The 26,495-nt window shown below is 37.4% G+C and overlaps 1 protein-coding gene across 6 annotated transcripts in view; it reads right to left on the bottom strand.

Annotated features, from left to right (window-relative positions):
* Nucleotides 1-26,495, bottom strand: part of LOC107588664 (stromal membrane-associated protein 1-like) — a 115,007-nt gene that overhangs the window by 66,304 nt on the left and 22,208 nt on the right. For 3 of the 6 annotated variants that reach the window (XM_016276861.1, XM_016276862.1, XM_016276865.1), the window contains exons 2-5: nucleotides 21,192-21,325; nucleotides 14,617-14,702; nucleotides 11,572-11,647; nucleotides 1,828-1,899 (exon numbers count right to left, since the gene is read on the bottom strand). In XM_016276861.1, coding sequence (XP_016132347.1) covers nucleotides 1,828-1,899; nucleotides 11,572-11,647; nucleotides 14,617-14,702; nucleotides 21,192-21,325 — 368 coding nt within the window. The remainder of the gene's footprint in view (nucleotides 1-1,827; nucleotides 1,900-11,571; nucleotides 11,648-14,616; nucleotides 14,703-21,191; nucleotides 21,326-26,495) is intronic. The other 3 variants (XM_016276863.1, XM_016276864.1, XM_016276866.1) reach the window with 1 other exon arrangement.

The following is a 26,495-nucleotide window of genomic DNA, read 5'->3' as shown; positions in this document are numbered from 1 at the left end:
AAGATATCGTTGACCCTAAACTGCAACTTCCCACTTGATAAACTTTAAAGTGTCAAATTAAGTGGAAAAGACAAAAACGCTTATAATAGATGGACCTGGCAACATATAGCTGCATGTAGAAATTTTAACATGAAAAATGTACAGAGGTTCAGACCTCGGTGACCTCATAGCTGGCTACGGGCCTGATGCTACGCCCTATTCTGGAGACAGGACAGGAATATGCAGCTAATTTGCATTTCAAGTGATACACACTAAAACAGCTCTCTTTTAGACACGCCTCAAAAATGACATTTTCCAGACGTTATATTAAATGATGTGTGGGGTATTTTGAGCTGAAAGTTCACACACACATTCTGGGGACACCAAAGACCAATATTACATCTTGTATAAATGGGCATGATAGGTGCCCTTTAACAAAGTGCACCATTTAAAACTCCCATCACTATGGCAAAGCCAAACAAATGCATCATAAAGGATTGGCCTTGATATCGAGCAATCAGTTCTCCTTTTCTCTCAGCGCGAATCAATTACTACTGCAAAAACGCTGAGCGAGAGGCCGGTTCAGGTGTGGGAGTGAGGGATCAGAGTGTGTTTTCTGCAGTGGTTGTGGGGTGTCTGACTGGCACTATGATTACCAGCAGACGGAACAAATGGAGAACAGGTCTGGATAACCCCAGGTGTGGATTGGCCGTTTGGAGCTCTTTATGGGAAGATTGATTATTCTATTTCCACTCTGCATGCTGACAGAGCTGTGCTATCGATTCCTTTCCACAGCAGAGCACAGAGGCAACAGACTCCACGCATACACTCAAACACAACCACAACACTTTTCAACAATGAATGTAAACTCGTCAGTGTGACTTCTATAGGTTCTCTCTCCTTGCCCTTTGTTTGGTTTAAATTAACGTTCTTACAGGCGGTTTAATAATCTGTTGCCAAAACTGTCAATAGTCAGACAGTTCTGACTGGTGCAATTACATCCATTTTACGCACTTCATTTTACAAATAGATTATGCAGGAAATAAAAAAGTATATATATGACTTTATTTTATATATTATAATTTTTATATAGAATTATATATAATGATTATATATAATTTATACTACTACTACTAATAATAATAATTGTTGTTGTTTGCCCCCACCAGACTTGACCAAACATGCCAGTTGTCCAACTTGACCAGCTAAAATGCGCTTGTCTAGCACTAACCAGCATGAACCCAGCTTCAGATGCATGGACATTTGTGCCGGTGCAGAGATTGCATAACACATTATATCATAGAAAATTGATTCAGTGATTGATTAACAACACACAGAGGTCTGTCCCAATTTGCATACTACTTTGTTAGTGATGTGAAAGTGCATTTGGTGTATGTATAAAGACAGTACAGCAGTACTGTGATAAACTACCACCTCATAAAATTGCATCTTGATTGCGCATATTAAAGGGGTTAACCTTTTTTTTTTATTGCTAATAGATTTAAAATACAATATCAATATATATTTTTTTCTGATTATAGCTAAACAGTAGCTAAACAGGGACTAAAGGCCACATAACCCCAATTTTGACTGCATTAAGTCTTAAAAATTTATTTTTATTTCACATTTAGTTTTTATGGCTGGAAATGTAGCAGCAATAGTATGCAATTTGGACATGTTTGGCATATTTTTACCATAATATTATTTGAAATGGAATCATTCTAAACTAGCATACTATTTAGGATGGAAAGTATGCTAATTGGGATGCAGCCTAGAGAATGCACAGCACAGCACCAAGATCAGTGAACCGCACAGAGCACAGCACAGAGAAGCACAGTGCTACAGTACCTCCAGTTTGCTTTTCTCAGCTGCTTGCGAAGAAGGGGATGATACTGAGGGCAAAGCAGCATCAGAGGACTTCTGCAGGGGCAGAGGAGAGGGAGAGAGAGAGAGAGAGAGAGAGAGAGAGAGAGAGAGAGGGCGAGAGGGTAAAAGAGAGAAATTGAAATAGAATGAAAAAGAGATAAAGAGGGGGTGTGGAGGAGGAAAAAAGCGGAAGAAGCTAAATCAGAATTAATAGGCTGCAGTGATCACTATACAGTGAATAATTATTCAGCCTGTGGGAAACTGGGAAAAGCAACATTTATATACTGATACATTCACACACATCTCAAACACCGCAAAAACACAATTTTATAAATCAGTATTTCTGCCGGCTTTTTAGTAAAAAATATTTAAACACTGTTAAAACAAATCCACTTGTGAAGCAAAATTGCTTAAGATATTAAAACTTGTTTTCAGAGAATATATCTTGAGAATTAAGTTTATTTTTGTTAGTCCATTGGCATTATTTTCTCATGTAAATAGCATAAAAAGCTAAACATTTTCTTTCCAATGGTGTAAGAACTGAATTCAAGATAGATAGATAGATAGATAGATAGATAGATAGATAGATATATATATACACAATTTTTTTTTTTTTAGAAATAACTACTTCTCAAAGTGAATATATCCTGTTTAAAAGGATGCATAGATATTTTAACAGTAAAACAAGACAATAATTGGTTGCAAAAATATACACATCAGGAAGAGGACCCATGTATCTTGGTTTAGTTTCAATATCAGCAGTCGCATCTATCATCAAGCACACATTTGGTGGGTAAAAAATAGCCCAGACTTCTCCAGATGTTCCAGAAGATGTAAGAAGTGAGAACATCTGCCGAATCTGTAGTCAAGAGTTTGTCAATCAGCATGGCCAATACTGCCTCAAATCAATAGAATTAACTCAAGTGTAGACACCGCAAATAACTGCATCAATCAGATGGAGATGTTTGAAAAGCGTGCTCATATACATTTACATATGTGTATATAAAAGCTCAGCCAAGTTCAATAGTATGGATTTCTATTTTCAATTTCATTAAGAATTGTATTGTTGGAGGGTAGAAGGGCATCGTTCGTGATATGACAAAACACCTAAAGTGGTTCAATTGCTGCTTGCATAAAGGACTGCAATCCTTTTTATTTTGAAAAGCTATTGTGATTTGAACAGAGATATGAAAACCATTCAAAATCCCATATTGCCGCAGTCTAGTTATCAAAGCAAAAAGAACAAAAAGGCATAGCAGCTGATGTTCAACAAGGTGTGTGAGAACTGCAAGCTAACAAGTGATGCCTTTCGACTCATAATTAAGTCACGTTTTGAGTCCACTTTAGTGTTATATCGATTGCAACAGCAGCTTCAGTGTGCAATCCTGAAGATGGAATGCTGAAGACAAATGCTGAAAATACAGTTCCTCTCTAATTATGCACAAACTTCCTATGATTGATGTTGTGTGAAATACCAAAACACTGTATTGGTTGAGGAAAAAAAACTCCATACGTACTCGCAGCATGAATCTTATTCCCTGCAATGTGCATGCATAAACAAATAAACACTGCAAAGACAGACATGTGCACTTAGGAACAAATATGTAGCTGTACAGGTCTGTGATACTTGTTAAAGACTAAATAACTGGAAAACTGGAAGTTATTTAATCACTCATTTAAATTTTCTGAATACAGTGGCCAAAAAAAGTGTTTTCTGGTAATTCAAAGGCACCTGTTATATCTACCATGCATTGGATGATACAGATCAAGTCACAACATTGACCCTCATTTTCTTTTTGTTGTCTTCTTCCTTTTCCCTTTCCCCTCACTGTGCCCCTTTCATTAGCTGGGGCAGTTTGTTTAGGCAGATTTTATTGGCTCTGGGGCAGATAAACGGCTCTGCCACTTCACAGAGTCCCACAAAGCCTCTTTCTCTTGGAGCAGGAAAGAGAAGAAGGGAGGGCATGGATGGGTCAGGGCCAAGGTTTTTACTCCATTTCTGCATCATTGCCTAATGCCCGGTTCAGACTACACGATTTTAGCCAGATTTTGCCATGATTTGCTTGATGTAGGGTGTCCTGGGGATTCGTAAATGACAATGGGCATCGAGACGCAAGATTTCATCGTCTCAGCACGTGTAGCGTGTCATAGCGGACGACAACCGATTCCGCGTCTGCGATGCTTAACGACATCACGACAGAAAGACTAGCATGTTTAATTTTTTTTCCGTCGTCCACGACGAGTTCTGTCACATTGGTGATGTTGACCAATAGCAGCACAGAAGCTCTTTCAGACACAGGTTTCAAACATGGCAAAATGAAAGAGAGATGATGGTGCTGCTAGGTGGAATTATGAGATGGAGGAAAGGTTCGTGGAGCTGTGGCAACAGTACTCCTGCCTATATGATGTGTCATCAAGGGACAACCACGACAGAACAAAGAAAGAAAAATGCTGGCGAACTATAGCGGAAGCACTGCAGCAATGTTTACACTCTTGTTTTCGGAAGTCAGTCGCTAGTTCCGCCTTCTCGATGACATCACGCGCGTCGTTAAAGACGGCACGTGATGAATGGTCGGTGAAGCAACGTGTAATCTAACATGTTTCTTGTCCACGCCACAACAAGATTTTAGGAGTCAAAATCATGACCGACAAAAATATCGTGTAGTCTGAACCCGGCATAAGTAACAGCACAATCTCAACCAGACAGAGAAAAAAAAACAGAAGGTGAGAGGAAGATATGGAGGAATAGAGTAAAAAAGCAGCATAGGTGAGCAAGCAAAAGGAATATACAGGGTTCAATACAAGTTAAACTCAACTGACAGCATGTGTGGCATAATGTTGATTACAAACATTTATTTTGACTTGACCTTGTCATTCTTTCTTCTAGACACTTTCTTTATGTCTATGTTTGGAATTGTTTTATTTGTAAAGTACTTTTATGATAATAGTTTAAATAAAATATTAACAATTTAATGGCAGAAGTCATGGTTATTATTTGTTAGGTTAACCAAAGGATTAATCCCCTAATCAGAAAATAACTGATAGATTCACTTGTCAAAAAATTATTGTTGGATTAATTGAATAAATCAAAATAATTATTGATAGATTAGAAATTAGTAGCAGCTCTACTATAGAGACAGAACCACAAAACACCAATTCTGATTCCATTACTTCACCTAAAGGTTTTATGGTTTTATTTCCTCTCAGTCTAAAAATATAGCAGAAATAATACAAACATAATACCATTTGGAATGCATTTATTCTAATAAAATCTCTAATTCTAAATTATATTCTGGGTTACAGTGTGGCACTGATATTGAAAGGGAATGGGGCCAATCCTTAAACTTTCAATTTGTCAGTTTTTCAAGAACAGCCACATGATGTGAACAATATGATCTCATGGCCTATGAAACCTTACATTAAATTTCATTACGTCATAAACCTTAGAATGTCTGCAAAAATAATGATTTAAACAGCTTCACAGATCAAATAATACATATTTAACAGAAAAATGAATGCCAGTGTTTTAATACTTTAAGCTTCACATTTCTGCCATAAGGCTAAAAAATTGGCCCACATTAACATCCATTGTAAGTGCCTCACAGTAACCTCCTTTTTTATTTTTCTGATATTCAACATAAGTCACAAATGCTGTCGGTTGAGCTTAACTTGCATTAAACCCGGAATATTCCTCTGAAGCAGGTGACGGTGGCGAGGGAGTTTTCAGGAAGAGAAAGGGACAAGAAGACGGATGACTTTCTTTTTGTCCCAGTATGGAAGCAGTGCTGTCAGCAGCATGCATCCACAGGGCCCAAGCTGAACAAGTAGGTTCATTATAGCCCAAGTTAGCACAGAACTGTCCGGATCGGTTCATTACCTGCTGATGAATCCCCCTCATAATCTGCTTTTATTGGGTTAGCATCAGCACTATGTTCCACAGCAGCATGGGCCCATGTTCATTAGAGAGCCATTAAATAATACCACGCCATACTCCTCCTCTTTCCCCCAATCCCTTTAATACCACCGAGCCCGTCTGGGGAAATAAGTCCAGAACGGGAAGCAGAAGGAGATGAAGAGAGGCGGTCAATAAGCAGAGACCGCAATCAGCCTGGAGTGTGAAGGGAGAACCGATCTCCATCTTAATGCAGCCGAAGGCGCAAACACTCCCATCCTCTCAAAGAAGTAACAGCCTCAGCGTGAGGTCCAAAGGTCTCCGGCTTTCTAGCTGAGAAGTAATAGAAGGCGCGGACAGCTAAATGCCCCATAATGCAGTGCAAACGCCCAAGCAGGCCAGGTCACTTGGGGCTGAATGAGGCTTAGATGACTGCAGTGTGAAAAGAGACAGTGAGAAGTATGAGAATTGGCCAATTGCTGGCTGTGGAAGGCTGAAGCTATAATTAGTTACACTCTGATATCTCACTCACACATTCACACTCATACAGACAGTTCTGTGGCGTAGAGAACCCGACAGTTTTCTAAAAAAATAAAATAAAAATCAAGTTTCATTTACCATAGCAGAGCTGTGCCTGTGATGTTCATATTCCCTTTGTCTTTTATATATTCCGTTCTTGATATTAAAAACGGTCCACTGAGATCCTTCATTTTGCACATTTTACATGGTTCGGAAACACTTTGATCAAAATAATGAAAAAAGCATGCAAAAAAAAATTGGAAATGGGAAAAGCATGTTTTGAAAACATCAAATCAAAACAAAACAAGGAAGTGCAGGACGCTTAATATCCTGGGACATTTATTTTCTGCTTCACACACACAATCATTTAAATGGTGCGAATCAGCAGGGAGGGAACATGACTTGAGCGCGCTGACTGGCGATAAGGCTTTCAATAAGACACATTTATTCCCCATCTACTGCCACAGAAGAACACACAGAACTTTCATTACTGCCACGAGACAGGAAGACAAGGAGCAGGAAAGAGAGGAAGTTAGACTCTCTTGAGCTTGTTTTAGTAATTGAAGCAAGGAAAGGATGCAATACTGCATTTCTCTCCACCTGGGTTGGAAGCAGGCAACTATTGATTTCTTTTCTTTTCTCTTTTTATTGGCCCAGCTGCCCATCAGATGCCTCCATTCTAGGCTTAGAGTCAATGTCACATGATTAGAGTTAAAAGGCATCACTGTGGCAAGTTGTGTCACCAGAAAGTGATCAAACACAGTACCACAGCTAAGAAAAAAGTTTGAGGTCAGAAACATTTTTAAGCATGCATTAGATCAACAGTGATAGCAGTGACAATGTTACAAAAGATTTCTATTTCAAATAAAATGTTCTTTTGAACTTACTTTTCCTGAAAAAAATATAGGCCTATAACAGTTTTCACAAAAATTTTTTTAAACCGTTTCAACATTGATAATAATAATGCAAATTATACTAGTACCAAATTATTATATTTTTCATTATTATAACTAGGTGTGTAACGGTACACGTACTTGTGCTGAACATTTTCGGTACAGGATTTTCAGTTCAAAATGTCATTTCAAATTATGTAATTTTTTTCAGGAATAAAAAAAAGCCTTAAAACCGCGACCATCCCTTCCTCTTTACTACTAGTTTTAACGCGAAATAAACATGAATGAACATCTCATGCATCAAGTAATCATTCAATCAGCATTTCAACCGTGGAAAGACGTCAACAAAACAGCTGTAAACAAACTGTCACATCGCATTTAATTTACCTTAGGCAAGTCATCAGTGTCCACAGCTCATTAGTTCGCTAAAGAAATGAAGTGCAGAGAAGAGCATTTTGCGAAATATTAGACTATATACTCATATTTTACTTTACCTGTTAGTGATGTCTTAATTATTTAATGTATGTGTAAATAAATCTGTTATGGAACAAGCTTTGACAGCCACTGCATAAATGAATACATTTCAACAACAAATATAAATTTTATAAATTTATAATTTTATAATTTAATTTAAAAACTGCATTATGTGCAATTTACATGTTTGCATACTTTTTTTAAGTTGAATGTTGATTATTATATTTTAAAATAAATAGTAATTACATTTAAGTTTGATTTGATTTAAATTGATTTCTGAAGGACCATGTGACACTAAAGACTGGAGTAATGACTGCTTAAAATTCAGCTTTGTCATCACAGGAATAAGTACATTTAAAAAATGTACAGACCCCAAACTTTTAAACAGTAGTGTACGTAATAAATGAACTAAACATAACTGCTGATAGCTTTAAAGGCTTAATGTAAATTATTTGGAAGAAAACAGCATGACAACTTCTATTGTATTTCACAGAAGAAACTCATTCAGGTTTGGAATGAAAAGGTGAGTAATGATAAGAATTTTAAGCTTTGTTAGTGTTGCTTAACTGTTTACCTTCCAGTCAGCAGAATAAATGGTGAAAGAAGAATAATATGCACAACTCAGAATGGCTTGAGTTGCACCCTCTTGTCAAAGCAGGAACTTGTACTTTTAAACCAGGATACTGTTGAGGAAAATTTATATTAGAGCACTGTTAAAGTAAGCTGTTCTCCACCACTATAGAACTGGGATAACTGCACTCCTTTGTGAAAACCTTTTTTTTCAAATAAGGATATTCTACATTAACAAGGGCAAACACAGATGCCAGGAACAGGAGGTAATTAAATCAATTTGACAGCCATAATCTGCAAACACTAGAAGAGAACTACAATTCATATAACTGTTGTCACAGTGCGTCACAGGTCTGTTATAGGGTCACAGAAGAAGCAGTGGGGGGGGGGATATGTAACTTTTAAACAGTAGTGTACGTAATAAATTAACTAAACATAACTGCTGATAGCTTTAAAGGCTTAATGTAAATTATTTGGAAGAAAACAGCATGACAACTTCTATTGTATTTCACAGAAGAAAGAAACTCATTCAGGTTTGGAATGAAAAGGTGAGTAATGATAAGAATTTTAAGCTTTGTTAGTGTTGCTTAACTGTTTACCTTCCAGTCAGCAGAATAAATGGTGAAAGAAGAATAATATGCACAACTCAGAATGGCTTGAGTTGCACCCTCTTGTCAAAGCAGGAACTTGTACTTTTAAACCAGGATACTGTTGAGGAAAATTTATATTAGAGCACTGTTAAAGTAAGCTGTTCTCCACCACTATAGAACTGGGATAACTGCAATCCTTTGTGAAAACCTTTTTTTTCAAATAAGGATATTCTACATTAACAAGGGCAAACACAGATGCCAGGAACAGGAGGTAATTAAATCAATTTGACAGCCATAATCTGCAAACACTAGAAGAGAACTACAATTCATATAACTGTTGTCACAGTGCGTCACAGGTCTGTTATAGGGTCACAGAAGAAGCAGTGGGGGGGGGGATATGTAATGTGAATTTGAGGCATCAGTACAACATGTTCCTTGAACATCCACCTTTGTTAATCAGCTATCATTTCCCTCTCAATTTAGGAATAATTTATGGGTAAGGTTAGGTTTAGGGGAGGGGATTGGGTTAAGTCTATATTTTTGGACAGTAATGTTAATCCAGGATCAACAAAAGATGTTGATTCAGGAACATGTCTTACTTGGCAAAATCACGGCGACCTGTTGGGGGCATCAAAATTAACCATCCAATCAAACTATGGTACTTCAGTGTAAATGTATTTATCATTTGTAGAACCTCAACAAATGAGGTAGATGCTGCGACACGCCCTCATCCTTAAAAAACATGAACAAACCACACAGAGAAAATAAAGCTGTTTCAAGTTAATAATGCTTAAGTTAATTGCCATGGCAACTATTCAAATTTTCATTTAATTTTTTGAATACTTTATCTAATATATTTGATTTTATTTCAGCTTAATTTCAATTACAATTTGTATTAGCTTTAGTTAACAATAACACTGAGTGAAACCAGTTGAGAATCACTGTTTTAAAACATTAATACACTTTAAACACACACAGAGCCTAAACGAAGTGGTTGTAAATCATTATCTGCTTCTGTATTCATCACAAGTAACAATCCCTCCCTCACACTGTTGTCACTAACCTTCCCATTCCTTTCTTTTCTTCATACACTATCTCTCTCTCATCCAGACCCCCTCCACACACAAAGCAAAATGCCTTAAACTGATAACGAGTTGTTTTTAATAATTTATTTGCATATGGCAGAGTCGGTGGATGAAGATGACCTGGAATCATAGTCTTTCTTCAGGCAGTGCCTCAATGTTACAGTGTGATGCACAACACGCCACTATTTTGCATTTTAGTACTGCATTTTAATTCAATGAACTGTTTTTCTTTCTTTTCTCATCCTTTCTTTGACCAATGCTGCTTGTATATTTGCCTGGTTTGTGACTCCTCAGTCAACGGCTGACCACCACTGCTGAAATCTGATTGGCTGTCAGAGGCTTTAATTGGCCGGCTCAGACAGGCCTGTCAGAGAAAGGCAGAGCTCTGCTTGGGTAGGCTTAAGTAGAGAGAGAAATGTTATTGGACAGGGCAGCCTTGCAGAGTTTGATCGAAAACCTTTCACAGTGTAACCATGTTTCAGTCTCTCCTGATCCAAAGCAATCAGAAAAGGCCAAAAGGAGGCTGTTTGTTTAGATTGCTTAAGCTCCTCAAGCATTATCATGAGGCTAAGACCTGCACGGCACGCTAAGGATGGTCAATTACTATTCCTTGTGGCATTTGGTCAACACAAACATTAAAGGGGTCATATGATGCTTTTTTAAAGATCATTATTTTGTGTATTTTGTGTAACAGAATATGTTGACATGCTTTAATGTTCAAAAAACACATTATTTTTCAAATACTGTACGTTATTGTAGGTCCTCTATGCCCCGCCTCTCTCAAACACTTCATTTTCTACAAAGTCCCTCCTTCCGACAAGCGTGGTCTGCTCTGATTGGCCAGCTGACCCAGTGCATTGTGATTGGCCGAACACCGCAAGCACTCGTCGGAAATGTAACGCCCCTTACCATAATTGCGAGCTTCATCTTTCAAAATAAATGTAAAGACAGAGCCCGAAAGGGTAACAGAGTCTCGTGACAGACACAGTGATGAATATGTGTTTGCAGTACATAAGCCACGGTTAAGACAGCTGAAGTCTTAACTTTGATAAAGAATATCTCTTTGGTTTTGAGACTTCAGTCTTTGCAACTTCAGGGATCTTATCTATGCACAATCAGCTTGTAACACTCCAAAGAGAAAGGAAAACTTGAAATCGCATCATATGACCCCTTTAAAGAACAGAGAGGAAGTCACTGAAAGTCATTTAACACAAGTAAGAGTGCTTTAATTGGCTGCGGGCTCCTGTCAATCAATTTCCTACACGTAAAGCACAGCCGCAACCCACCAAGCTGTGTAATGTGAATTTGAGGCATCAATGATCAGAACAACTGGCCACCAAATCAGGCCTTCCACACATAAGATAGACCGTAAACACTAGAGCTGGGTATTTCCAACTGGCTCACATATACGTTATGATTTGATATGCTGCAATGCATTACAAAATCAAAACTGCAACTTTGCTAAATGCATGATCTGCAACCAAATCTGCAAGATCAGTTTCAATCTTGTTCGCACAGACTGCTTCACTTCAGTCCAGTAAAATACCTCAGAGAAATGCCACTTTCAGAGTTTGTTTATTTAGATTATGTGCTTCTTCATTCATTAAACTGTAGGAAGTTATATGAATTCACACATGAATAACTAAAAATAATCAGACAGACAGACAGACAGACAGACAGATAGATAGAGTGTTGATACTCACAATTGCTCCATTGACAGCATTTTTATCGTAGTACTTCTTCCTCTCATACTTGTCCCTGATGAAGAACTCCACAGCTCTGAAACATTGCTCAGGATAATTGAAAAATTGATGGCTTACAACTAATACAAATCATATTAAACATCACAGCATTTAAACAAACATGGCACATTTTCACTCTTTAACCTTAGTGGTTGTAAGAGACAGAGAAGCTTGATGCTGACTGCTAAATAGCGGACTACATTTTAAAAAACAAGAAATGGCTTAACTTTCTTGTGCTATGGCAACAAGTTTTGATGGGATATATCTCTCATTATACGACAAATTTATGACTTCAAAGTAAGTTCACAGACTGAAAGCCACAAAACTTTGTTAATTTTAATGAAGTCTTTAAATCTCAGTCTTATTGTTTTAAAGTTGATCCAAGGCCCAGTTTGAAGGCTTGTTTTTGATTTTTGTTTCTTTTGGATGGTAAATCTCATATTGGCTTGAAAGATTTAATTGAATTTTTATATCTTCCATTTTCATTTAATTGTAGTTATTATATATATATATATATATATATATATATATATATGTGTGTGTTGATATAATTTTAGCTGTGTTGCTTTTATTAACATACAGACAGCTTGCTGTGCTTTAGCTGCTAGCCAGTTATACCACAAAACCCTCCTGGAAAAGTTTCAAGCGTCTTTACATTAATACCCTTTAAAGCACCTACTTTCAAAAATGTGTTGCCAGACACTTGAGAAAGTTCTGTTCTGCTGTGCTCCATCTACTGTTTTTGAATGCAAAAACATATGTAAATCAGGCCAATCCTGTTCCGGGAGATATACCTTCTTTTAAAGTTCAGCTCAAACCCTAATCAAACACACCTGAACCAGCTAATTAAAAATCCTCAGGAACACTTAATTATGCAGGGCTTCTTTACGACGATCAGCCGAGTAGAGCTTCAGGCGCCTAGACAAGTCGATTTTGAAAATGTGGAGTTTTGCACATTCCTAAACTTAAAATGTTACAGATGCTTTGTTGTAAATATACAGAGAGAAGCTGGTAAGAAAGATGACGCATAAAAAAAGAGCACTGGCATAAATAGGAAAAAGATAAATGAGTTATACAGTAAAAAAAAAAAAAAAAAAGTGAGGGGAAAAAAAGAGAGAGAAACCACAAACACACCAAATGAAGGTACATCTGCCATTCACAATAAGCAACAGAAGAGAGAACTTTAAATGTCCTCTCTCTGCCGATCTGACGTTTATATTAACTCAACTTTTCCATTAAAGAGATCACGAGAGGGAAGCGGTGATAAGTGAGAGAGGGTGAGGGAGAGTGAAAGACCCCCACACTGGAGCACAAAAGATCCGCATTTCCATCTGAAGAAACCACACCTGTGATAAAGCAAATTCCGTCAAAGCTGGTTTGTGGAGGAAGCTCACCTCTGCTGTCCGGATTAATCCATTTTGACAGTTAAGAATATTGTACCTCATCGGTCAGCATACAAATGAAGCCATTTCCATAGCCACACCAAATGCAGGAGCGCTGATAACAGGCTGCGGATGCCAGAGAAATTCAATTAGGGTTTCTGAAAGCACCAATGAGGAGAATATGGAATTATCCCGTCCGCCACACACACCCAATTAGACTGATGGTGTGAAATAGGACGGAGGAGGATACCCGAGGCAATACGGATGAGGCGGAGGGATGAGAGACATGAGGAGACTTCCTGTTAGGCCTCAGCGATGAGGTAGTTCCTGCTCAGCTCTGCTGAAAACAGCAGCTGTTTTCTCTAAATATCTGCAGCCAGAGGTGTGAAGTCACACAGGCTTCTGCCTGCCACATTCACCAACATTACACCAGGAATTCCCAACAGGATTTTTTTTTTTTTTTTTTGTATAGTTCATGATGGAACTACAGGGTGTTTGACTTGTGACAGAACTGACAAATGAAATGTATAAATCAAGATATCAAGAAATCAATACCTCATAGTATGCACAATTATTAAAAACACTACCAATCAAAAGTTTGATGTTTGTTCGATTTTTTTTTAAGAAGTCTTATGCTCACCAAGTTTGCATTTATTTGATAAATACCGTAAAACTGTAATATTGCGAAATAGAATTACAATTTAAAATAACAGTTTCTAATTTGATGACAGTGGCAGAAGTTGAATTTTCATAAGTCATTACACTCCAGTCTTCAGTGTCACACGATCCTCCAGAAATCATTTTATTATGCTAATAATTCTGTGTTCTATCAAATTTTTTATTATCAATGTTAAAAACAGTTGTGCTGCTTAACGTTTTGTGAAAACTGTGATACACTATTTTCAGGATTCTTTGATGAATATGAAGTTCAAAATAATATTTTATTTGAAATAGAAATATTTTGTAACATTATAAATGTATTTACTGTCTCTTTTAATTTAAAGCATCTTTGCTAAATAAATCCTAAAAAAATAACAAATCTTACTGACCCCAGACTTTTGAAATGTAGTGTATGTGCAAAATTCAATGGTTCTAAGCACAAACAATCAGTGGAGTTCGATGACAGCACTTTTTTTACCTACAATTACATGCATTATTATTAATTTTAAAACCAAATAATGAATATCTTCATTTATCCATGTACAAGACAACCCAACATGTAGAACTTTAAATGTTTTTAAAGTGGTAGATACTCTAAATCCTTTTGTGTTGCTTACAAGAAAAAAGTTGTTAGTACTGGCTACAGAATCTGATAGTTTCTGAATTTGGCAGCAGCAAAAAATAAATAAATAAATAAAAAATAAAAAAAAGGAGTAGGACGCAACAGGACAAACTTTGCATAAACTCGCAAACACACAGTTCTTTCAATATAACAAATCCAGAATTTGTCTTTTCTAGCGCCAAGAAAAGGATTATTCACTTTAATCATGTCAATCCTCTGCAGACGACTAAGAACGCATCTGTACCACACACTAAACTCAGCCTCTTGATGACTTTTACCAAATAACTGGCAAAGGCCATCAACCAGAATTACAAAGAAAAACACAGGTAGACTCAAGGATACTGGTCAGTTTGCGGCCGTCTGAAGTTTTCTGGGAGATGAGCTTCATACAGCTGTCTTGCCTTGGTGTTGCCCATGCTCTGCACGCTCTAAACAGAGAAAGACAAAAAAAAAAGATAACAGATGAAACCGGAGACCAACGCAAACCATCCATTTATCCCAACGTCTATCAGAAAGGAGAAAAAGCAAGCACCTTAATAAATAAAATTATTATTTAAAATCTAATGCATAACAGAGTTCAAGTAACACAAAAAAGTAGAGATGCACCGATCGATCGGCCAGGGATCAGAATCGGCCGATTTTCCTCATGATCGGCCAGGATCGGTGATCGGCCGGTGTGACGAGATTTTCAGTTTCCGAGATTTTCGGTTTCAGTGGGGGGAGCATACATGAATATTCATACTTTTCCCGGACATACGCGTGGAACCAAGTGGAGCTGAGAATTTCAGTTCACGCTCCTTGTATCTCCGCAGGTTTAATGGAATATATTTTTTAAAAAGGTAAATATTTTACAGCGTTGCACAAACCTATGCCTAAACTACATTTGTTCATCATTTTGTAACAGTTTATAATGTTTTCATTAGTCTGCATGTTTTGTGCAGTCGTCACCGACTGAATGATTGCAGACATTCAGCACACTTAAGCTAGTTGTAAATTACTTTGATTTCAGTTTGTTGTGCTGTTGCAATGCTTTAAAACGGTCTGTTGTTAGTTGTTTTCATTTAAATACAACAGCTGAAATAAACTTGTATTTGTGGATTGTTTTTCATCTATCCTGGTGTGATTGTTCTTAAACTTTTAGGCTTAGGCTGTATTTACTAAATGAATAGGAATCTAAGACCACACACACAAGCATGAAAGTGTTCCTTTAATAAGTAAAATTTTGGATTAAACAAAATTGTATGGACACAAGTTTAAAAAGTAGCCTATATTTGGTACATTGTAAATGAGAAAACAAATACTTCACTGCATTTTATGGAATGTTAAAAAATAATTTCATTAACAAATGTTCATAAGTGTGCTTGTTTTGATATGATATATACACAATACTGTTCTAAGGATTTGTATTAGTAAGGTTCTTTGTTCATGTCACCAACTGCATCAGATTAAAAATTAAAAAAAACATTAATCTTGTGGAATAATTTTACAATTTAAAATAAAGGTTTTCTCCCTGTGATGTCAGATCTCAACTTTTCCTCTTCAGTGTCTCATGATCTTCAGAAATCATTCTAATATGCTGATTTGCTGCACAAGAAACATTTCTGCTCATTATCACAGTTGAAAATTGTTGTACTGCTTAATGAAGTGGAGAAACCATTATACAGCAACAGGATTCCTTGATAATTGGAAAGTTCAAAAGAACAGCATTTATTTGAAATATAAATCTTTTTTTTTACATTATAAATGACTTTACTGTCATTTGTATTAAATTAACGCATCCTTGAAGAGCAAAAATATAAATTTCTTACAAAAAAAAAATCACTTTTGAATGGTAATGTCATGTATCAAATGCCAGAATCAAGTGAAGAATTGTTTGTTTTTTAGCGTTGTGTCATCAAATTTTTATACAGCAGATTCTACAAGGACGTTAACATCACACTCTCTTGTCTCTTATGTTGTCTTGTTTTGGTGCATACATCTTTTTAGTTTGTAATGAGGAATCAATAGTGATTCATACTCAAAATTCAGGAAATCTTTACTTTATTAATAGCATCCACCATGACTAAAATGTTCCTGGATTTTGAGTGTGAATCACGATTGAATTCATATTTTTTAAAACAAAATGTCACTGTCTCACATAATATCAAACATTCACACCAACACACATTTTACAAACATCTCATCAAAAGCTAATCATGGCCACAATCCAATCTTTATTCCACTTAATTTTTTTATATTTAGAGGCCTTTTTATTTATTTATTTATATCACAACATGGCGGCGGCGGCAACAACACTACAGCGAGAATATAAGTTACGCCTTCTTTCTTTGCGTGAACATTTGGGTGGCGTTATGCAAATCTTCCCAGATAGTGACGTAGGTATGTGGGGGCATGTTAGTTTTAAAGCATTGCAAGCTACAAATGAAGAGCATAAAGAACTGAAATCAATGTATAGGCTACAGCTGAAGCGTGCTGTGCTTTATCCTAACATTACACAAAGAATGCCTGCAATCATTCAGTCAGGGACGACTGCACAAAACGTGCACTGTCAACTAATAAATACATTATAAACTGTTACGAAATGATAAACAAATGTAGTTTGTGCAACACTGTAAATATATTTACCTTTTTTTTTTTTTTAAATCCCATTAAACCTGCTGAGACACAAGGAGCGTGAACTGAAATTATCAGTTCCACGCGCATGTCGGGAAACTCATGAATATTCATGTACACTCTGCCCACTGAAACAGAAAATCTCGTAACACCGGTCAGTCTCACTAGGGATGGCCGACACCACTTTCTTTTTTTTTTTTTTTAAATCCCATTAAACCTGCTGAGACACAAGGAGCGTGAACTGAAATTATCAGTTCCACGCGCATGTCCGGGAAACTCATGAATATTCATGTACACTCTGCCCACTGAAACAGAAAATCTCGTAACACCGGTCAGTCTCACTAGGGATGGCCGATACCACTTTTTTTGTTTTTCGATGCGATACCGATATTTTGAGGCCAGTATCGTCGATATCGATACGATACTTCTAAACTGAACTTTTAAATTATGAAATTTATGAATGATTAAATCACTAAAAGTAAAATGGGTAATGATAACCACAACTTTATATTTGAAACACATTTTAACATTGTAACTTAAGTTATATTTTTGTTTACACATGGTTCAAATATGCTTACTGTAGTGGTAACCATGGAAATCTATAAATACTACAGTTGAACTATGGTCACTTTAGTAAAACCATGGTTCATTTTCATAAGGGACTACAGTGACGGGCTGTTGCATGCATAAAATGCAACCTTTTTATTTTGACAGTGTATGATTTATATTAACATTACAGAATAGAACATGATCGATATTATCTTTCAAAGTTCAATTTAAATAAATGTAATTGCACAAACTATGTAAGCTACAATTTCAATTCGTTTATTGTGAAATAACTTGTCCTCTGATAAGCATTGTTCTGGGCTGCCGTTCCCCAAAGCATCAATGCTTTCTTATGATATTTAGGGAAATGCAGCCCTGTTTAAATGCACTGTCAGAAGTGAGTAAACGCTATCCGTGATTGATTGATTGATTGATTCGGTCTTGCAACTTCTGCGTGTGTTCAGATGAGCAGGAAAATATCCTACCTAACATGAGTTATTCGTCCAATTCAATGCATATTGTACGCATTAATTTATTGTTAAATAAACAAAATCACTGGTAAATAAAACACACCTTAGTATCGATATTTTTGTTTGAGTATCGATACTTTCGATACTCGTGTCAGTATCGATATATCGATACTTCAGGATCGATACGCCCATCCCTAAGTCTCACTTCTTTCCGATTTCGAGCCGATCCGTTTTGTTACCAGTGGCACAGGCAATAACATCAGCTGCGCATTCTCGCTCTCTTCTCTCAGGCGACCCCTTCTCTCTCACACACGTCTCATTCGCTCCGGTTAAAGCTTGTGAGCCACAAATACCAAAATGAGTGCCAACTGCGCTAAAACGTTCAAATACATAAAATATTGTCAAAATGCCCATCTTGGCGAGTATCCAGTTAAACACAGTCAGTTTTGGAACGTTAAATAGCTGATAAAGAGAACGCATGTTGTGTAACCGTATATTGGGTCCGTGGATAAACTCTTAAAGGGACCGCAGTCCAATATTTATTGCTGCTGTCTGTCATGTTAGTCAAAGAACAAAAGACAAAGAAAACCACTTTCTGCTCTTGACTGAATAAGTTTTATAACTTCAATGGTAAGCATTATTCTGTATTGAATTTTTACAATGAAGACTACAGAAATTAAAGTAATCAAATGTAAAATAACATTGGATGTGTTATTTTACATTTGATTACTTTAATTTCTGTAGTATTTCTTAACGTAATAAAAACTTACTTAACCTGATAAACTTAAGTTTCATAGCTCTCTTTATTCTATTGCATTTATTTGTGCTGTTGTTTGCCATTTTTTTTATTTGTTCTTATTTTATTACTGACTTTTTACTTGTGTTTTTTTATGAAAATATAACTTTGCGTTGAAGAAAAGTAGATTTTTGTTTGTACATGCTGTCAATTATAGTTCTTAGAAAGAAAAAAAGGAATCGGCAAAAATCGGTATCGGCAGATCACACTAACAAAAAAATCGGAAATCAGAATTGGCCAAGAAAATTGCAATTGGTGCATCTCTAAAAGTACACATTTTATTTCAAGCTACATATACATTGTTAGACAAATAGTTTGATATAGTATTTCTCATTATAGTTTTCTCTACAAAAAAAATGTTGCACAAAAATTGAGAATTAATTCACAAACACACTTTCACAGTTTTGTTAACTTGTTCAAAACTCAATTAGTGTCCATTATTAAAAGTACAGAAACTCAAAACATATAGCACAAAACTCTATAAGACCAATAAACAAATTATTCAAGTGCAATTCATGAAGCAGTTTGTCTAAATAAGTGTAAACTCTGAAACATATGCATCTTTGTATAAATGTTACCCTTGACATATTTAAAATGCTTAAATGATGACCTGAGGAGAAAATAATTTAGTATGCTGATATGTATTTAACATGAATTGATCTCTCTCTCTCGATGTTGAAGTACCGCAATGACCTCTGAATAAAGAGTGACCGCATTCATTCTTTGAGGTGGTGAAATTTGATTGGTTGCTGTGTGCACAATCGCCGGGGCAACAAGAGTGACGGTGCAATATATCTGTAACATGATTCATGGCACACACCACAGTTCCTAACTTCCTATGAAAGCTAGTGGTAACATGCATGACCTTTTAACCTGAAACAGACTAAAAAGAAAAAAAAAGCGCTCAGTCGTCTGTGCGAGTTTATGGCCCTGATTCTTAATTAAAAATGTAATCAAGGCTATTTCAAACATATACAAATTACACGCATTTGCATTATCAGTTCTATGTCACGTACGTCTAAGCCTGTCAGAGACAAATTAATATGAGGATGATGGATCCGACTGAAGGAAGAGGAGATGCTGAAAAACAGACAAGTAATTACCCATTAAGAATTAATTATCCATCCAGACGTCAATTAATATGCAAAGGGGAGATGCAAGACTCCCTTTTGGTTGCTTAAAACTCATAAATATTTTAAGCCACACTGTTTTTTAAAGCACAACACACAGAAACACACATATTCAGTTACACAAGTATAGGTATGAATGAATGAAGGTTATCTGGACTACATGATGCAGTGTGTTTTGACGCCATCACTCACACTACAATAGAAAAACAGGTGTCCTAATAACTTCAGGAAGGGCTCAACAAGGATTTTTATGTTGGCTTGATCGCTGTACCCACCACAAATATGGCAAACATACTTTTACAATTATTCTATTTTATACTTCAAGGGTTTGCAATTTAGTTAAAAACTCATATATGTTAGCCAACTATACACAACTAGACGCAACTTTGGCAAAAAGATAGGAACGCAGACGGATATTAGCCTTTTTTTTATTATCATTATGTTATATCTTTTTATTTTTTCTTATTATTTGGAATATTTAAATAAAAATAATAATATATTTATATTTAATAATCACACCATAAATCATAATGTTATGATGCCTAAACTCACTTGTAAAATATTTATTTTAGATTTAGTGTGTTTTCATTTACAATCCGTAGTACTGATTTATAATATTAGCCTTTACATAAAAATAATTACTGGTGTGATTACAAGTCTCGGCCAGAATTTCAATATCAGTACATCTCTAGTGAAATGTTTTGTACAAAAATAAATGAACACTACCATTCAAAACTTCATACTTTTATTCAACAAGTACACATTATATCAATTCACACATGCGTGGTGGTACTCTCGTAAACAAAAATAACAAAAGAAAACAAAAATAATGACGTCCTTTCGTGAATGTGCATCGAAGACTGACAGGAAAGAGAAGAAATTGTTGAATAAAGTAGTTCTTTTTGTTTTCTTTGTGCAAAAAAAGTATTCTCGTAGCTTCATAAAATTAAGGTCGAACCACTAATGTCACATGGACTATTTTATTGATGACCTTACTACCTTTCTAGGCCTTGAATGTGGTAGTTGCGTTGCTGTCTATGGAGGGTCAGAAAGCTCTCAGATTTCATCATAAATATCTTAATTTGTGATCTGAAGATAAATGAAGATCATATGGATTTGGAACGACATGCGGGTGAGTAAATAATGAGACTTTTCATTTTTGGGTGACCTATCCCTTTAAGAAATTCTTACCAACCCCAAACTTTTGAACAGTAGAGAATGTGACCAACAAATGCTAGACACTGTGAAATAGCACTACTGCCTTAATCTATCGGATGAGAGTCAGATCATCAACAGGCCCAAAACATCTTGTTGAGCACCATAAGAAAGAAAAAAACCACCAACACATGAAAACACACATACTTGAATCTGCTCGGGGGTCCATTGGTCCAGGTTGACGGATTTAACACGTGATATATGCACTCCCAGGTTCCGGTGTATTCCAGCACAGCGGATACAAATAAACACACCAAGATTCCAAGAGGCCCATCGAGGTCCTGCGGAGAAAGAGAGAGAAAACAGACAGATTTTAGACCTGCAGTAAAGCACTTCCCATTATCTGAAACAGATAACGCCATCATAACAACAGACAGTGAAGAAACAGCGGTTTAAAATAAATCTTCTGAGTCACGGTGCCACCTCGAGCTCCGTCGCGCAATTCCGCCTTGCCATGGCATCGAATAAACCGCATTGTGCTGTGATGCCGAAAACCAATATCTAAACGATGGAATTTTGCAGTCGTGATAACAAAATTTGATCCAAGCGCCGGATGAATGCAGCAGGTAGCCCACCTGAATCAACAGTCAATAGCCGCAGGTACCTGAATAAAGTAGTGAAACTACATTGTGAGGCTCCTGATCTCATCAACCACAGAAAAAAGGGAGAAGAAAAATGTGAATTGTGCTACAATACAGACTGCATGTGATTATCTTCAGCCCGGTGTGTAATATTCAGCTCTCAGAAGTGACTGTAATAGCACGGGGGCGGACGAAAGCGCTCTGACGGTAGACGCTAACAAAGGCAGAGACGGAGGTTGTGTATCTTTTAGTTCTGAGCGCAAGAAGTCGATAGCTTTCGGGTGAAAAGTTGCACGTGGAAGCCGACGGATTGCGGGGTGTGGGCGCACTGGAGCGGTCCTGACAGCTCTCTGCTGCTCGGTTGGTGCTGGCGAGAGCACTGCTCCTGATGGGCTATAAATCACCGGGTTTGCTGGGAAATGGATTTCTGTGGTTCAACCTCCCTCTTTGGCTTTATTTACACCTGTCAGCCATCTTAGGACGTGTCCAATTCGCTTCCTCCGTCTCACGCTTTCTCGCAGCACGGAGCCGTATCCCTGGTTTCAGGGGGGGATGGGATCTGTATTTTGCCTGCAGGACGCCTGGCATGGGTTTGCAAGAGTAGAGTAAACCACTGACCCAGGCAGTGCCACCCACACAGCTCCTGAAAAGAAAAAAATCGTGCACACAAACGCACATACACTACAAGTACAGCCATTAGCATAACAAACAATACCGCACTGTTTTTTCACTTTTAAGCATGTTCATAATTTATCCTGCATGATTGCTCAGGATATTAATGGCTATATTGCTTCTGTTCTGTGCTCAGATGACAAAAGAGGACGGGTGACACGTGAACAGGCTGATAAGATTCCCCAAACACGCAGGAAAAACTCTGGTGAAAAATGCGGTAATGAGAGAGAGCGGGTTTCCAGTCTCTTATCTCTCACCCACCCCAAAGTACCATCCGGCTGGCTGCACAGGCTCCGTCTGCCACCCTCCCAGATTTATTAGCCCAATAAAAGTCTGCAAGATTGTGTCTCACACCGCTGCACCAGGAGCTGCATAACTCACCCACAATTAAAGAGGGTTAATTTGTCATTGAGTGCAGTGAAGGGTGCGGTGCCCCTGCGGAGGGTTGGATTCTTACAAATACTTGAATAGAAAACGATGTGAAACACAAAGAACAGTTTGCGCTAAAGAATTAGGATGAACTAAAATTATATTGACTATAAAAATGTCCATGCCTTTTAAGATTTTATTAATTTCTATGAATTTCCCAGGTGCTGTGAAAGTTTCCTTTGGAGTTCCCCGATTCTCCAGGTGTTCCAGGACTGTGAAAACCCCCAGTTTCAAAAGTTTCAAACAGTCCAAATCAAAACATTTGAAAGAGCAAATACACATGCAAAATAGAACATTTTCGATATGCCTGCAATGATACACTGGCGTAAGTTGACGTTGACGACTTGAGATGTAGGAGTGGGCAGCGAAACCAACATATGATGATGCGTAATTTTATATCATAATATCAATATTTATATATATTTTCTATATTATATATTTTTATTATATATCAGTGCTTCTCACACATAGACTTTAATTGGGAGGGCCGCCCAGGTATATTAACGGCCGCCCAAGTATATATGGCGAAACATTTTTGCTTTTATTATTTTTATTCTAATACTTTTTTATTCGCCCAAAATAATGAAACCATCCGCAATTGATTAATTAGTGGAAAATCTCCCCTCGCCCTACACGTTTCGTATATGCTCATTCTGTGCGCGAGAGAACTGTTTACTCCCGCTGCCATTCCCACGTGCACTGCAGAGATGCATTTCACAGACAAACACAGGGCTCAACAGTGCGGGCACTTCAGTCGCAAATAACAATAGACGTGCGCAAACTGTAAAATGTATTTAAGGAGCATGTGTGCGAATAAAGCAAAATCCCTATGTGAATTGTGCTACAATACAGACTGCATGTGATTATCTTCAGCCCGGTGTGTAATATTCAGCTCTCAGAAGTGACTGTAATAGCACGGGGGCGGACGAAAGCGCTCTGACGGTAGACGCTAACAAAGGCAGAGACGGAGGTTGTGTATCTTTTAGTTCTGAGCGCAAGAAGTCGATAGCTTTCGGGTGAAAAGTTGCACGTGGAAGCCGACGGATTGCGGGGTGTGGGCGCACTGGAGCGGTCCTGACAGCTCTCTGCTGCTCGGTTGGTGCTGGCGAGAGCACTGCTCCTGATGGGCTATAAATCACCGGGTTTGCTGGGAAATGGATTTCTGTGGTTCAACCGCCCTCTTTGGCTTTATTTACACCTGTCAGCCATCTTAGGACGTGTCCAATTCGCTTCCTCCGTCTCACGCTTTCTCGCAGCACGGAGCCGTATCCCTGGTTTCAGGGGGGGATGGGATCTGTATTTTGCCTGCAGGACGCCTGGCATGGGTTTGCAAGAGTAGAGTAAACCACTGACCCAGGCAGTGCCACCCACACAGCTCCTGAAAAGAAAAAAATCGTGCACACAAACGCACATACACTACAAGTACAGCCATTAGCATAACAAACAATACCGCACTGTTTTTTCACTTTTAAGCATGTTCATAATTTATCCTGCATGATTGCTCAGGATATTAATGGCTATATTGCTTCTGTTCTGTGCTCAGATGACAAAAGAGGACGGGTGACACGTGAACAGGCTGATAAGATTCCCCAAACACGCAGGAAAAACTCTGGTGAAAAATGCGGTAATGAGAGAGAGCGGGTTTCCAGTCTCTTATCTCTCACCCACCCCAAAGTACCATCCGGCTGGCTGCACAGGCTCCGTCTGCCACCCTCCCAGATTTATTAGCCCAATAAAAGTCTGCAAGATTGTGTCTCACACCGCTGCACCAGGAGCTGCATAACTCACCCACAATTAAAGAGGGTTAATTTGTCATTGAGTGCAGTGAAGGGTGCGGTGCCCCTGCGGAGGGTTGGATTCTTACAAATACTTGAATAGAAAACGATGTGAAACACAAAGAACAGTTTGCGCTAAAGAATTAGGATGAACTAAAATTATATTGACTATAAAAATGTCCATGCCTTTTAAGATTTTATTAATTTCTATGAATTTCCCAGGTGCTGTGAAAGTTTCCTTTGGAGTTCCCCGATTCTCCAGGTGTTCCAGGACTGTGAAAACCCCCAGTTTCAAAAGTTTCAAACAGTCCAAATCAAAACATTTGAAAGAGCAAATACACATGCAAAATAGAACATTTTCGATATGCCTGCAATGATACACTGGCGTAAGTTGACGTTGACGACTTGAGATGTAGGAGTGGGCAGCGAAACCAACATATGATGATGCGTAATTTTATATCATAATATCAATATTTATATATATTTTCTATATTATATATTTTTATTATATATCAGTGCTTCTCACACATAGACTTTAATTGGGAGGGCCGCCCAGGTATATTAACGGCCGCCCAAGTATATATGGCGAAACATTTTTGCTTTTATTATTTTTATTCTAATACTTTTTTATTCGCCCAAAATAATGAAACCATCCGCAATTGATTAATTAGTGGAAAATCTCCCCTCGCCCTACACGTTTCGTATATGCTCATTCTGTGCGCGAGAGAACTGTTTACTCCCGCTGCCATTCCCACGTGCACTGCAGAGATGCATTTCACAGACAAACACAGGGCTCAACAGTGCGGGCACTTCAGTCGCAAATAACAATAGACGTGCGCAAACTGTAAAATGTATTTAAGGAGCATGTGTGCGAATAAAGCAAAATCCCTCCGGGTGAGTTTTCTTAAATTTAATGTCTTAAAAAGTCTTCAATACATGAAATGGTACAACAGACGTCTTAATGATCATTTTAAGTCGTCTTATATTTTGGGGATGGAAAAACATAAATCGCAGTACAGCCTATCGATTATGAAACTTCAAAATGATTTAATTAGGGGCGGTCTCCAAAGCTCATCAACTGGTCACTGGGGTTCCTCAGGGATCAGTTCTTGGACCCCTATATATATATATATATATATATATTAGGGCTGCACAATTAATCGATTTTCTAATCGCGATTATAATTATGGATGCCACAATTACATAATCATTCAAAGCAGCAATTAATCATTCAAAGTCCACTTATGTTATTCTGCATGCTTAAGATGCTTTTTTTCTTTGTACATGTTATCTTAAGGGTTTTTCCACTGTTTTAAAAAGGAGAAAATACTGTAGCAGGCAGAACAAGATGGCTGTTCACTATGCGTGAAATATAGAAAGAAAATCCTAATATTGAATTTTATATTAATGTGTTTTCAGAAAAGTGTGCCTTCTTTTCATCTTGCCTCCGTATAATGCATTTAAATTAGTGTTAATACGCGCAGCCCTGCTCTGTTTACAGCGGTAACCACAGAGTTGTTCTATAAGTTTCTGTGTCATGCATCCAGATGTTTTATGTAGCATAATTTCACAAAGCTAAAGTCAGGTCATTTTGTTTTTGCTTCAGATTTTTAAATTATACAGTCTAATATAAATCAAACATTGCACGTGTCTTTTTTTTTTTTGGATCAATTCACGATTAAAATGCAGTGGCTGCCTCTAATTTCAAATGGCTATGAAAAATCAAGGTGCAACACAGAGTGAAGAATATGCAAATGTTATTTTATGTGCGATTTTTCAATTTCTGTAACTGAACATCTACAAACATAAAAACCTAAAGCACCATTTCATTTCTATCTTTGTGCTATAGCTAGGGCTGGGCAAAAGATCGAATGCGATTTTCATGTGCATCTCGTCAGTAAAGCCGCTTCTGGTGATTAGTAGTAAATCTCCAGCACGTGCTTCCAGATGGAGCGGCATTTATTACACAGAGCCATAGTTCACTGACAAGCTAC

The sequence above is a fragment of the Sinocyclocheilus grahami genome, unplaced genomic scaffold, assembly GCF_001515645.1.
Source record: "Sinocyclocheilus grahami isolate Dianchi unplaced genomic scaffold, SAMN03320097.WGS_v1.1 scaffold106.1, whole genome shotgun sequence".
In the NCBI taxonomy this organism is placed as follows: Eukaryota; Metazoa; Chordata; class Actinopteri; order Cypriniformes; family Cyprinidae; genus Sinocyclocheilus; species Sinocyclocheilus grahami.
The sequence above is the reverse complement of the archived record's forward strand: the minus strand, read 5'-3'. Positions and strand labels throughout refer to the sequence as shown.